Source organism: Cariama cristata, unplaced genomic scaffold, assembly GCF_000690535.1.
Source record: "Cariama cristata isolate BGI_N322 unplaced genomic scaffold, ASM69053v1 scaffold7075, whole genome shotgun sequence".
Taxonomy (NCBI): Eukaryota; Metazoa; Chordata; class Aves; order Cariamiformes; family Cariamidae; genus Cariama; species Cariama cristata.
This window is the reverse complement of record NW_009615679.1, coordinates 5,993-19,294: the sequence shown is the minus strand read 5'-3', so window position 1 is coordinate 19,294 and position 13,302 is coordinate 5,993. Positions and strand designations below refer to the sequence as shown.

General features: G+C 36.7%; 1 protein-coding gene and 1 non-coding gene across 2 annotated transcripts in view; both read right to left on the bottom strand.

Moving 5' to 3' along the window:
• Nucleotides 1–3,821: 3,821 nt before the first annotated feature.
• FANCB (Fanconi anemia, complementation group B) overlaps nt 3,822–13,302 on the bottom strand; it is a 14,900-nt gene continuing 5,419 nt past the window's right edge. Inside the window, exons 4-8 of the mRNA XM_009699895.1 lie at nt 10,916–11,044; nt 9,863–10,029; nt 7,338–7,792; nt 6,201–6,438; nt 3,822–4,236 (exon numbers count right to left, since the gene is read on the bottom strand). Coding sequence (XP_009698197.1) covers nt 3,822–4,236; nt 6,201–6,438; nt 7,338–7,792; nt 9,863–10,029; nt 10,916–11,044 — 1,404 coding nt within the window. The remainder of the gene's footprint in view (nt 4,237–6,200; nt 6,439–7,337; nt 7,793–9,862; nt 10,030–10,915; nt 11,045–13,302) is intronic.
• TRNAV-UAC lies at nt 12,224–12,296 on the bottom strand. The gene has a single exon. It is a non-coding gene; the product is annotated as a tRNA-Val (tRNA).

The window sequence follows — 13,302 nt, the reverse complement described above, 5'->3', positions numbered from 1 at the left end:
ATTTATTTTATTATAAATTTATTTATTATACCAACTTGGCTGGAAAAACACAAATTCTTTGACACACAGGCCCTCCCTCTTAGGGCCTTAAATCACACTGACTTTAAAAGTGCCAAGATGGACTTCAGAGTGCATTTCGCCGTGACAGCTCATGCTTCCTATGCCAGGATTCCCTTTTTTTGAACCGGGCGGTAACAGAGCCATCACAAGGTACACATCTATGTGCGGATCACTGCCCTGGCCAGAGGACTGGAACCATTCCTATAGACACCTGCCAGCAGCCACTCTCACCTGCTGTATGTGATAAAGGCCCCTTCTGTGCAAGTTTGTATGAAGTGGTTCTACAGCTCTGGATAGAGGAATGGTTACCCATGAGCAGCAGGCTGAGGAGAAGAAGGTTAGAAGATCACAATGCTGAGAAGCAGCACGTGAAACTCTGCCAGGAACTGGTAAGCTCTGGAGACCAGTTGTCCTGTTAAATCCACCAGAACTGATAAATTCAGAACACCAAGAACCTGTTGGTTGTGTACAAAGCCACTACCCACATTAGTATCAACCATGGGTTGCTTTAACTTGGATCATGTACAAGCAGGTAGCGTTTGCTATACACAGACAAAAAACCTACAGGATTACGAATACATACCTGATGAAGCAAAGCGTTCTTTGAGGGACTTTCTAAACTACCTACGTAGAAGCCAGAGGTCCCAGGGGTTGGGATTGGCCTCCCAGTTGTTGCTCCTACAGAGTAATTACGAGTGCGCGAGTAAGTGAACGTGTTGTGTGAATAGTTATCTGCTATTAGTAACAAAAAGCCTTGGTTGTGGTTGGTTGTGATCTGTATCTCTCCCAACCTGATCTGCCATCATGGAAAAGGGAATTTACAGAATCAAGCATCCAACTATTTTCTGAGTTATTTCTTGGCAATTCTAATCCCCAGTAACTAGGACTGCTGCTGCCACTGATTTCATTTCTCAAATGACTTGCTAAAAAAAGTACTTGCAGAACTCACTCTGTGTAAGAGCTCACTTCCAAGACTTTCTTGAAAGTCCAGAAAATGGGACTCCAACTGTTCATGCCAGAAACATGGTGAGCCAACCGAACCAGTTTTCCTAGTCCATGCAATTTGGACTCTCCATTTGAACACCAGCATGTGCTGAGATTAATCATCATGATAGTCCAAATAAACTGAACGTTAACACTTTTAGTTGCTTTTACTTCTGAAAGGCAAGTTTAGGAAAGCAAATCTCTCTAAACAAAGTTCCTGCTGCTGCCATTTGAAGATAAGATTCTAGACAGCCTGAACCTTTGTTCAAACTCGCTCCATTATTCCTGGCCAAAACCCACCCATACCAGCATAAACCTTCCAAGTATTTCCAGCAGACCTTTAGATTCTGGCATATAAAAGTATCTCCCATGCATATGCAACACACCAGCCAATTGTACCGCTACCACTGAAAGTTGTGCCATGTCATTACACATTACTAGTCAGCTGGAGAACTACTCCCAGGAATCTTAGAGCTGTTAGGAAAGCTTCTAATGATCTCATCTGATGATATGCAAACTAAGCATTCATGCCTCTGGAAAGACTCTTTAGTAGGAACATGTTGTTGTATGTGTTATTATTCTACTTTAACAATTTCACCTCTGTGATTTCACCATTTGCTTCTTTTAACAACTCCATGGAATTAGAAAATGGCAACTTCTGTCCTCTGCAGCTTCTCTCCATCCATCCCGCTCTACTAGTTCAATAAAGGGATGCGAACACAAATGGAAGTTTCTCATTAAAGACAGGCAGCTACATGATGGTTAGTTACGTGACACAACGCTGCTACAGTAGTGCTAATAAAAATCAACCGCTGGACTGTTTACACCACTTTGCATAAACTCCTTCAAGTGCCCCGAGCTGAATAGTAGCTTTGTTGCTCTGAAAGTTTCTGCTTGGCTGGTTTACCAAGGTCTTGCCCTTCACTGCAAGCTACAGGATTGCACTTTGAGATTTTTTGCTTTATTTAAGAGTTTATAAGCAGGAACTTTCTTCTCGAAATTCCAGTGACAACTGACTGCCAAGCCCTGCCAACGAGCTCTTAAGCTTTGACTATCGACTGAACAGAACTGTGGCTTAACAAAGACATCTTTTTTTTTTTTAAACAATTTTTTCTCATCCAGTAACTACCGTGTTTCAAATACCTGTGACAATTTAAGGCATTCTTGACATCTTAATGCAAAATTTCCCTTTTATATAGCAAAAAAGGAGACATTTAATACCTTGAGTATCTCAAAAGTGAGACTACATCACTAAACTGAACTTACAAAGCACAGTGTTCTCTCATTTCCTGTTTTTCTAGCTAGCGTTTTGTGATTAGATGTGCATTGGTTTACTCCTGTTGCCAATACAAGATGACACCTCGGACTGAAAAACATCACCACTCTAATGCTTCTGAAGGACATACATACAGAAGTTGAACTTTCTGATGAAAAAAAGATATAGAATTATTCCGAAATGTCAGTGTTCCTTTGAGTCAACAAATATCTTCCATTCTTCCTGCCAAACTTTTATTGTCAGAGTGCGTGCAGCAGATGTTTGTTTACAATGTTTTGTTTACAGATGTTTTACATCTGCTTTTACATCCTGTAAACAAAAACTTTGTTTACAGGAAAACTGAAAAGCAAAATTTTGACAACTTTAGAAAACTGGTGACAAACACTAGGAATGTTTTGCTTATATAAAGCAGAGATAAAAGGAAGCAAATTACTGTGAACTGGGATTTTCTAAGCTTCCTGCCCCTCAGGAAGCTGCAAAATGGTGGAAAAAAATTATTAAAAAGTAACTACCCTCAGCAAGTAGTACCTGCAAGATCACAGGCAGTTCTCTTCCTGGATGCATAGGCGGTATCTTGTTCAAACCAGAGAAGGGAGGAATAATAGGCAAAGAGTTGCCCATTATTTAAAACACTTGAGATAGGCCAAAACCACTGAGCAGCTAGTATCAGCCAACAATCATTTACAACTCAGGGAATGAGCAAACAAATCTTCTGACATTAAAGCTAGGTTAACGTCCAAGAAAGGATGGTTTCCTCAAGGATTTACCAATGAGATTAGCCCTACCGCTAGATTTTGGGTGGGAATGGACCTCTCAAACCTGAAGGCGTTTTATTATAGAGTTCTTGAAATTTTGTAAGAGACCTGATCTGGTTCTCCAGCTCCAATAAATACTCCAAAATTTCTCAGATCTGATGGTGGGCTCTAGAATATAGGGCTGCAAAGTACAATCAACTAGACTTTTCTTCCTCAAGTGGTATCATTAAAAGTTATTTAAAAAGCTTGATATATCACAAAGATAAGCTGTCTCTTCTCTGAATATGTCAAACCCCACACTCAAATTATGAATTAAAATTAGTTGCTTAACTTAGGTCCCTTCTATAGCTGTCTTAAGATTTCTAAAAAAAGCTTTACCTGTGTAAAACTAAAAAAAGTTTTACCTGTGTAAACAGTCATCTTTCAAGTTTAATAGGAGTATTTTAAACCGTATATGCTTGTTAATTTTTTTCTAATAAAGTTCAGGAATTATGATTTTGGAGTAGGACTTATGAGAAAATACCTTAAAAATAATATTTTCAAAATCTGTAATAAAATAATGACTCCGCTGTCTTTAGTATTAAATTCTTGCCAAACCATCTACAAGTCATCAACCAAAATACCAGTATTTATCTGTAGAAATATCTGAGCTATAGAATAAAAATAAGTACCCATGAAAATATTAATTTTATTTAATAGTATAATTTTAATAAAACTTTATTAAAAACAAATTTAGCAAATGGTTTCTAGGACTTGCTCAGTCTCCACACAATCATATCTGAACGGAGCTGAGCTTCTGCTATTTTCAAAGCAATTTCCTGGTAAAGGGCACCATTCATCATTTGATTCATACTTAGCACACTCTCTTCCCGTTCATTCTGAAGCTTCTTTCTGAATTGCTCAACTCCGTCCTCACCGTCCAGTAAAGAAGACACAGGAGCATCACTGATTTTCTTGCCAGGCTCATTCCTCAAACTGTTTTCAGCTTTATTTTCTTTTGAGAAGAACGAACTCCTCGAGGTAAGCAGTTCTTTTTCCAAAGCCAGTGCTAACTGTTCAGTAAGTACGCCTTTGCTTCCAGCTCTCAGGAGTTTTACATTACAGCTTGGTGGGAGAACTCGAGTAAGGCTATGAAGGCACTGGAACAAGACAGTGAGATTTCTGTAAAATAAGATTATGATTATTAAAGCTACTTTATATCTTCAAAATTCTATAGTGGAAAATAAAACAAAACTACTTTAAATCAAACAGAGAAAAACTTACCCTGATTATGGTTTTAAGTGTCATCGGTACTGTATAGACAAGAGTAAGCAAGGGCTTTCTAACGGTGTGCACACTAGACACTGTACATCAAAAGAACCAACATCAAGCAAACTCCAACAATAGAAATATTCTACCCTATAATGTGTGTCCATGATTAGGGTTAAATGTGCATCACTTGTTTCCTTAAGAAGCAATTCATTGCACGTGAAGGCCACATGTAATAGCACAAAGGGAATGTGTTGTCTGGACTACATTTTGGGGCAGAAAAAAGTAACTTATATTCATAGATTGTTACTATCAATAGGTATGCAAAGAACAGCTCTTCAGTGGCCCACAGCTTGTCTTTTTTAAATGGTCACTGGAGAGGGAAAGTTGCAATTAAAAATCAGACATTCAAAATTATGAAGAAACTAAGATAAAATACTGCTGGTAATCATCAGGGAACCTAACTCTACTGGATACCAGTGTAGCATATACGACACAGTGACACGTTCCTCATTCTGAGAGGAATGTAGACTTTTTTCAAAGTCTTATTTCCAATGTTTGCCCAGATAAAGTCCTTGGAAGATGTCTTTTGATGGGGGGAAAGAAAAAAAACCAACCCACAAAACCCAATCAACCAACACACAACCCAAGAAACCCCACAAGCATCCTTAAGTAGCTAGTTTTCTCATGCAGATTAGAAAGGCATTTTTCCTTAAAGGACTTCTATTTCAATATAGTTATCTTAACATTCTACTGCTTCTAACAGATAGAGTTTATTTTGGTTCTGAAAGGCTGTGAAAAAGAATAGTCTGTAGCTCCCACCTACCACAGAAATATCCTAGCTAGATAAAAGATCAATTCAAAGATGGAAAAAAAAAGATATAGGAAATATAATCATAGTTACACCATAAACATGCAGCTCACTAATTATTAATAGAAAATGGTGAATGGTATCCAGTAACCTAACTTTTCAAAAGGAATCAAATGTCTTGAGGCTTAAAATTTTACTGATCGATTTCTTCAACATTTCAGCCTTTCCTCTTATATAAAAGAAGGAAATCAACTCCTAATTTCCTTAAAAGATTGAACCTCACTATAAATTAGAGACTCTTAAGACATATACCTTTTCTTTTATTTTTTAGCTTAAACTCTTCAGGACAGGCAACATTTGTCAATACTTGAGAAGTACTTTTTATGTGGTGAGCCTTATCCAGCTAAATCGTAAATTATGGCAGTATTACTTACTTGTTTAGCCTGGTTTAGGAAATTTTATAGATATTTGTCCAAGAATCTGCATAAGAAATCACTGAGACTCTTCAGATTATTTTCTTTTCAAAATCATGGCAGATAGGAAATAAATATGTCAGAAACGTACAAAATTAAACTCAATTTATGTTGCAGTACTAAACTACAAAATGACATAGCAATAAATTTAAATTTAGTATAACTTAGGGTTTGTTGTTTGTTTGGGTTGGGTTTTTTTTTTGTTTGTTTTTAACATCCTCTTAAGGAACTTCTTTTAATTAACACATTTTGAAAAAAGTTATATATTATACTAACAATAATGTAAAAAAATGAACATAAAATTATGATACAGTGAAATGAACAAAAGAAATAGTACCAAGTAGATATTAATGGAGACTAGACTTATTTGTAATTCAATGTTCTAGCCTAGACAAATTTAAACCATGCAGTTCAGGTTCTGCCATAGTTCTGATTTGAAAATCTGTTATTGCTAATGGTTATCATATCATCATATTGGAAGCCTATTGGTTATGATTTTGGCTGTTGTTTATTGTACCAGTAAGAAAAAATGTAAAGATAAAAAAAGTGTGTATGCAAGATGAATATACTGTACACTTTTTGAGCCATTTTACCTGCAAAATAATGTTAGAACTCCTTCAAATGGATTTTTCAGGGTCCAGTTAAAAACTGTACCGTACACATTTCCTGCTTTATGACAGAATATGTTGTCATGGCATTCCTTAAATGGTGTGCACTCCATTTCTCCCAGTAGCCATGAATTTACTGGAGTCAACGTGCAGTCAGAAGACACAATCTGAAAGGAGAATCTGACAGATACTGCAAGGACAGCAAGTATATCTTCCATGGAACCTGCAAAAAAATACAGTAAAAATATATTTGACCTCAATATTTTGATCATGTTGCCTGCATTAAATGTGCTTAGATTTTTGGTTCATACTCCCACTTTTACATGAAGAGTTTGCACCTGCATTCAGGCGTTCTTAGGGAATTTTCTTCTCACCTAAACTATTATACTTATTTCTGTCAAGCAAAATAGTTAGCTGATTAATAGAGCCCCACCTATATAATGAAAGCTCTAAAGATACACATCACCTTGCTAAAAGAAGATTATTAATAGAGAGCATCTGTCATCCACTTTAATTGCCAGCCCAGCCTTAAACAGTGACACTGTGATAGTAAGATGACATGTTGGCTTTAGCCAATGATACAGTATTAAAGGAAGAAAGAAATTAAAATTCATTGCAAACGATCAAAAGGATACTTGATCCGCTACTTGAGCGGAAGCCCAGTTCAAAATCAATTCAATCAGGAATATTAAAAGAAAGGAAAATAAATTACTTTAATAGACGTGTAGATGAGGAAAAGCTTCCATTACTTTGGTATTATTTAAGAGGTAATGCTATGTCAGAAAAAAAATCTATATACCTAAATAACAGTATCTGATTTATAGAAAAAACGCAGGCTTCTGCATTCTGTACTCAGACTTATCTTCAAAGGTAATTTTTTCAGATATACTTCTCCAGCAATGCTAGCACAAAGCCTTACAGCAACTCACTAAACATTTTTTTCCATTTTGAAAAACGTTCAGTCTCGTATTTCACCCAGCTTTTAACTCCCAAAAGGTCTATGCAGTTCGTGTTCAAAGAGACAGATGTGATTACACCTTGAAAACTTAACTTGGCATCACCTAGAGTAAACAGAAAAATCAACCACAAATTTATGACTCCAAATTATATCAATCCATTTACCTGTACAGTAACTATTATCCCTCAGCATTTTTACTGAGTATTTTCCATTTGAAATATCTTCCAGACTTAACAAAATTTTCCCACAGCGTACAGTAATCTTTTTGGTCTCCTGTAAACTATCATTTCGACATTTTTGTTTCTTCGCATGTAGAAGAACTATGCAACACACACGATGAAATGCCAATAATGGTGAAAGGCTGGTAACAGCAATGATTGTCTTTGCTCCATCCAGCTTAACCCTTGAACATCTCTCGGGAAACTCTCTTTTCAGATCATTCTTGCTATGCAAGTCCAATTTAATCTTTTTTGGAGGAGGCTCAATTTGACACGAGGAGACAGCCAATGCTGAGAAGGCTTTGTTCAGCTTAATGATTGTATTTCGACACTCGATAATTGGAGAAATCGAAAAGAAGTCTTGATCCATCACTAAAGACAAACTGACATCACTCAGTGACCTGTGAAAATCCATATAAGATGACTGCACTCCCAGTTTGTGTTTTGCCTTCCAACAAATAACCAGAACTTTGCAGATATATACAGACATTTAAGACTACCACAAACTCCAGTATCATTCCAGGTTAAGTCATAGACTGTGCAAAGAGTGCAAGTCCTTTCATCTAGACTTAGTATAAAGATTATCAAAACATGGACTGAATTTTCTAAGAGCTTCTAGGAGTTAGATGCCTCATTTCAATTTAAAGAGTTTGTATGTCTAATTCACCCAGAAAATGTTAAAAATTCCACATAACCCATACAGATACTCTATGACATTTATAATTTATTTTTAAAGACTTAACTTTCTTTTAATGAAAGATTACAGAAGGCAACAATTCTGCCCTCTTTGAGGACTAAAAGGTCTTCTGATGTTCTATAGTTTTGTAGATAAATTAAATGTGGAGAGTAAAATAAAAGGTTTAAAATACTATTACCTTAACTTGCAGTAATTTCCTGAAATGTATGAAGTACTTTATTTATTCAACACAGGCTTCTTTCGATGAAATCCTAATTTTACTGTTTCAGATCCTCTCTTAATGAATATTTTATTCTGTCAATCAGTTCAATCTCAAGGTGTCACTGACATCTGAAAGTCTTATGAATGTCTAATTTTCTTTACAGAGAAGTATCACCATCTCATAATGCAATCTAAAATATCACTGCACTCTTGCATTAGTAGGAAGCACAGAAATAACCAATAAAGACTTACAGTGTTGGGGTGGAAAGCAAGCAAGCTCTTCTCCCCCAAAAACACAGGTTGGTGTATATAGTACTGAACTGGAGCCCAGAAGACCTAGGTTTTGCTGCTAGCCTACCAGGTAACCTTTGAAAAATTACTTCATCTTCACAGATCTTTTCTCAACTGTAAAAATGGCAGAGAGGGTAATATTGCTGCTGGTTTTTAAAGAATGGTTCCAACTTTTCTGAGGATTTCTGAAGCTATACAGGAATTAAGTATTTCATTTTCAAAACCAAAATCGTCATCATCTTCAAAGCTAAAAGAATAAACACTGGAAAGGCAAAAAAAATCTCTAGCCTCAGTGGCTCTTAACAGAGGCTGTCAAGAAGATGAGGTCAACTTTCTTGTAAAGTTATAGCAATCTGGCAGTTGAGAAATAATATACCCGCAGCTCCAGCAGAATGGCCAAAGGGCGTAACAGGTCAGCTTCCTCACAAACACTTGAATGATTTTCAGTGGCATCAAGAGTCTTTAAGCTTACCCTAACACAGTCTTAGCTACACTGCTTGGGGGAATATAGGTCAAAAGGTAAGTTCTGACTCCACCAAAATGTACATTATACAGTGCACATCGTAAATTTATGCTTCATGTAATCCTGTTTTTTTAAACTGTGTTCCAAATTAGTTCCCCCGCCCCCCCATAAGGAGGAGATGACATAAGCAGTATTTACAACTAGAACTGAGCAATTAAAATGAACAGAATAAACAAGTAATTTTGAAGGCTTAAGTATTGTATGGCTGATTGTTCCACATAATTTAAACAATACAAAGCTTAGAAAGTATTTTTTTTGTTTGGATAGTTCAATTCAAAAACTGAGCATTTATCAAGTTGATCAGAGAATTTAAAATGTTTTGTTTTGCACTTCTTTAAGCAAATCACTCTTTAGGAATGGCAAGATGTTAACAGTAAGGCATCAGGAAAATACAGTTAAGACAGAACTTTATCTACATCACATACTGATGTCAGCATAGCTATGTCAACATGGACTATGAAGAACCATAATTTTTGTCAAACAAAAATCTATTGTAAAAAGCCTCCAGTAATGATGTGGTTATATGTGGTCACAACTAATTTTTGGCTATACAACGTATTTTTTTGCACAGTGCTAGAGAGAGACAAGCAGCAGCAACAATACAGACAAAGACACACACTTGAAACACTTTATATACAGAGTTGAAAATGAGAAAGTTCAAAGCTCAAAACTCCACTCTTGCTACTGCAGAGCTTAACCTGCAAATTCAGCTTCTATAAAACTACTCAGTGAAATTAACAGATAAATTTATATACTTACAAGTAAAATGATTCAGTTAGTTTTACTCCAACTACCAAGCTGTCACCCACAACACGCTGCCACAATTTCTCTATGAAGTGCTCTGGAACCTTAGACGTCAATGATGTCTCTTTACTAAGAGAATGAGGAGGATTTTCTACATCATCCCAGAGAGAGACAAGACCTTCCTTACAGAAAAACGGTTTTTTTTTAGATAAATTAAGTGGAGATATTAGTTCTTTTTATATTGCATTATTTTGTGTTTTAACCACAAATGATTGCTGGTAGTGCTGTTAAGATACATAAAATGAAATCTATATAAACTAGCTTAATTTCTACAAAAGATTCAAAAGACAGAATTGCATTTTCTTAAAACACATGATATCATAAAAAGCACAACTCATTCTCTCCTTGTAAACATCACATCTGTAAATCTTGAACTGTCATACATTTAATTATCAAAAAAAGATTTACAGTACTAGAATTTATTTTATATTACTGCATTAATTGCTCAAAATTTTGTTGTCTAAACCTGGCTGACTTGAAAGGAACCACAACTTTAAGTGAAAGGGAGATCAACTTCATTTCGAGTAAATTAGGAGGCTTCTTTTGAGCAACACATTAAGATAACATTTTCCCAACCTCCATCACCTCTTCAGCCCACAGTTCACTCTCCATAGTTATAAAATCAATTTTGCTTAAACAGATCTATGACAGCTCATTTTTTGTACCATGTTAGATCACAGACAGATATTCAATGTCTAGGCAACTGTGCCAATTAAGCCTGTACACGCCCACTACTGTTTGTCACTAACTCTTTGTTAGAGGTTACTCCTCCATACAACTCAGTTGTCAGGAAGCATTATGCAAATCAATTTCACATAAAGACATCTAAATTTACTCTTATCTACATACATTGACAGCGTAAGGTAATGAACTAGACTTAAATAGCAGATTAATGAGTTTTGATAGCGGCAATCCCTACTGGTGGGAGTAACAAGTGCTTGAGGGAAGCACCCTCTGCAGATGGCTTGGCTGAATTCAAAGTGATCTGTACTCTCTTCTGCATCTTACCTGTTTTGCAGTTGGTAGAATATGGGTTCTTTCTTCAACAAGATCTATTAATGCTCTGCAAGATTCAAGAATAACCCTCTTTTTGAGTCTTAAATGCTGCTGTAGCTCTCGAACAGAGGTGCAACCAGCCTGTGAAAGATAAAAATTATCATTAGACTTACACTTAGGTCTACTGCAAATAAGAACTGATATTGAAGCTACTAAGATATCTTTTCAGAATCTTGACTTGTGATGCTTCCATAAAAATGGAAAGCTGGAGTTCCTCAAGTAATGCTTCTAAAAAATGTTTAAGTCAGGCTACTCTGCTGCCAAAATATGAATCTAAGAATCTTAGGCTCTCAATATTAAATCTAGAGTTTAAGATAAACTTCTAAGGTAAATTTTATCAAATTATGTAGATATTCAGTCCTTTCATTGTTATTCCTGCCTCACTCTTCCTTTGATAGCAGTTTTAATTTCTTCTCAAGATTTGTATTGATTATTGGTCAAGTAAATATATTGAAGAGCTGACAGTTTTACAAACAGACATACATGCAGGCTATGTCTCAGTTAAAAAAGAAAAAGAAAGAAGCATGCTAGCACCAGCTTCTTAGATTTTAAGTAAGCTCCTCAAAAGCTATTCTCTGGAAAGCAAGATCCTGAGAAGTTCAGTGCTGCCAAGGAGAGAACAAAGCTCACCATTGGAATGCAAAAACAAACTTCCCTCCCCACCACCCCTTAAAAAAGCCCCCCAAAATAAATCAGAATCAATCATAACCGACTGATAAGACTGAATAAAATCACTTCATATAAGGAAAGTGATGCCTTCTGCTCAAGCTGCAATAGCAAAAAGGCATTTAGAGCAAGTAGCACTCACCATTATAAGCCCTATAAAAAAATTTATTTGCTACCTCTCAAACCATGCATCGTAAGTACTAGATTCCAAGCAATAATCCAGTGCCAGACTTGAGTCAGGAGAAGAAAAGGATGAGTTAAGAACAAAGATCTTAGAATGGTTTCATTGGAAGAGACCTTAAAGATCACCTCATTCCAACCCCCTGCCATGGGCACGGACACCTTCCACCAGACCAGGTTGCTCACAGCCCCATCCAACCTGGCCTTGAACACTTCCAGGGATGGGGCAGCCACAGCTTCTCTGGGCAACCTCTGCCACTGCCTCACCACCCTCACGGTGAAGAATTTCTTCCTAATATCCAACCTAAATGTTCCCTCTTCCAGTTTAAAGCCATTGTCCCGGTCCTATAGCTACATGCCCCTGTAAAAAGTCCCTCCCCAGCTGTCTTGGAGGCAAAACCACCGCTGTAGCACTGGTTCCACTGGGGCTCGAACCCAGGATCTTCTGCGTGTAAAGCAGACGTGATAACCACTACACTATGGAACCTAACTGATAAGTGTGACTGTTCCCCTAATCAAGGTGATCAGAACACCAAACTATTACTCACCCATTGGTCAGCAACTCCGGAATAAACAACTGAGAAACAGAAAGCAAATGGGGAAGCACAGACCGAGCAGCAGTCAAAACGGCCAAAGTTCACTGATGTATGCTTGCTGACCAATCTAACTTTTGCAAACCCTTTTTCCTCAGAAAGCAACACAAGACGACAACTGCATGGCAAACCCAAGACGAGGTAGTGCCCCCCATCAACTCTCTCTGGGACAAGTGACATGCACATCCTTTCTGCCATACGCCAAGATGTACGGCGCAACAAGCATCAGCAGAAGTCACAATCTTTGCAGTGTGAAACTAAGAAAATAAAACTAGATCACCTTAAACCAGAAAAATAAACGTTAACATAAAAACAAGGCAGTCCAGAGCCAAACGCAATAGACCTGTAAGTAAATCTGGCATGAACAGCAGAACTGATGAACGCCTGTCAAAAGCAAAGCAAATTAAGGGAGAGGCTTAATACTAAGTAGAAACAGCCAAGTGCTTTGATGCATTGCAATTAAAGTTGCAGTATTCATAAGCAAATAAATTAATACCCATACATACAGAGCTAAAACTACTGAGTCAATAACTTGGAAAGGCAAGAAAATGGAAAGGAAGATTCGTGATTGGTAAGACTACAGAATATTGGGAAAGGCAATGGAAACAGTAGACAAAAAAAACAGAGGGAAACATAACTCAGAAATCTATAGGCTGAAGCTGCTCATATGGTAAATAAATGGTTCTATGTTTTTCAAATGACTAAAATCCCTTATGAAAAAATATCAAAAAGAAAATAGGCCAATCCACAGCAATGGACAGAAAAATAAATACTTAGAACTTGCACTAAAAATAGTAATAAAAATAAAATGTACAGAACATTTCTTAAATACCTTTCTACCCATCACCAAATCAGCGTTATCAGAATGAGAACAAAACAATTAGACATTGCAGCAATTCA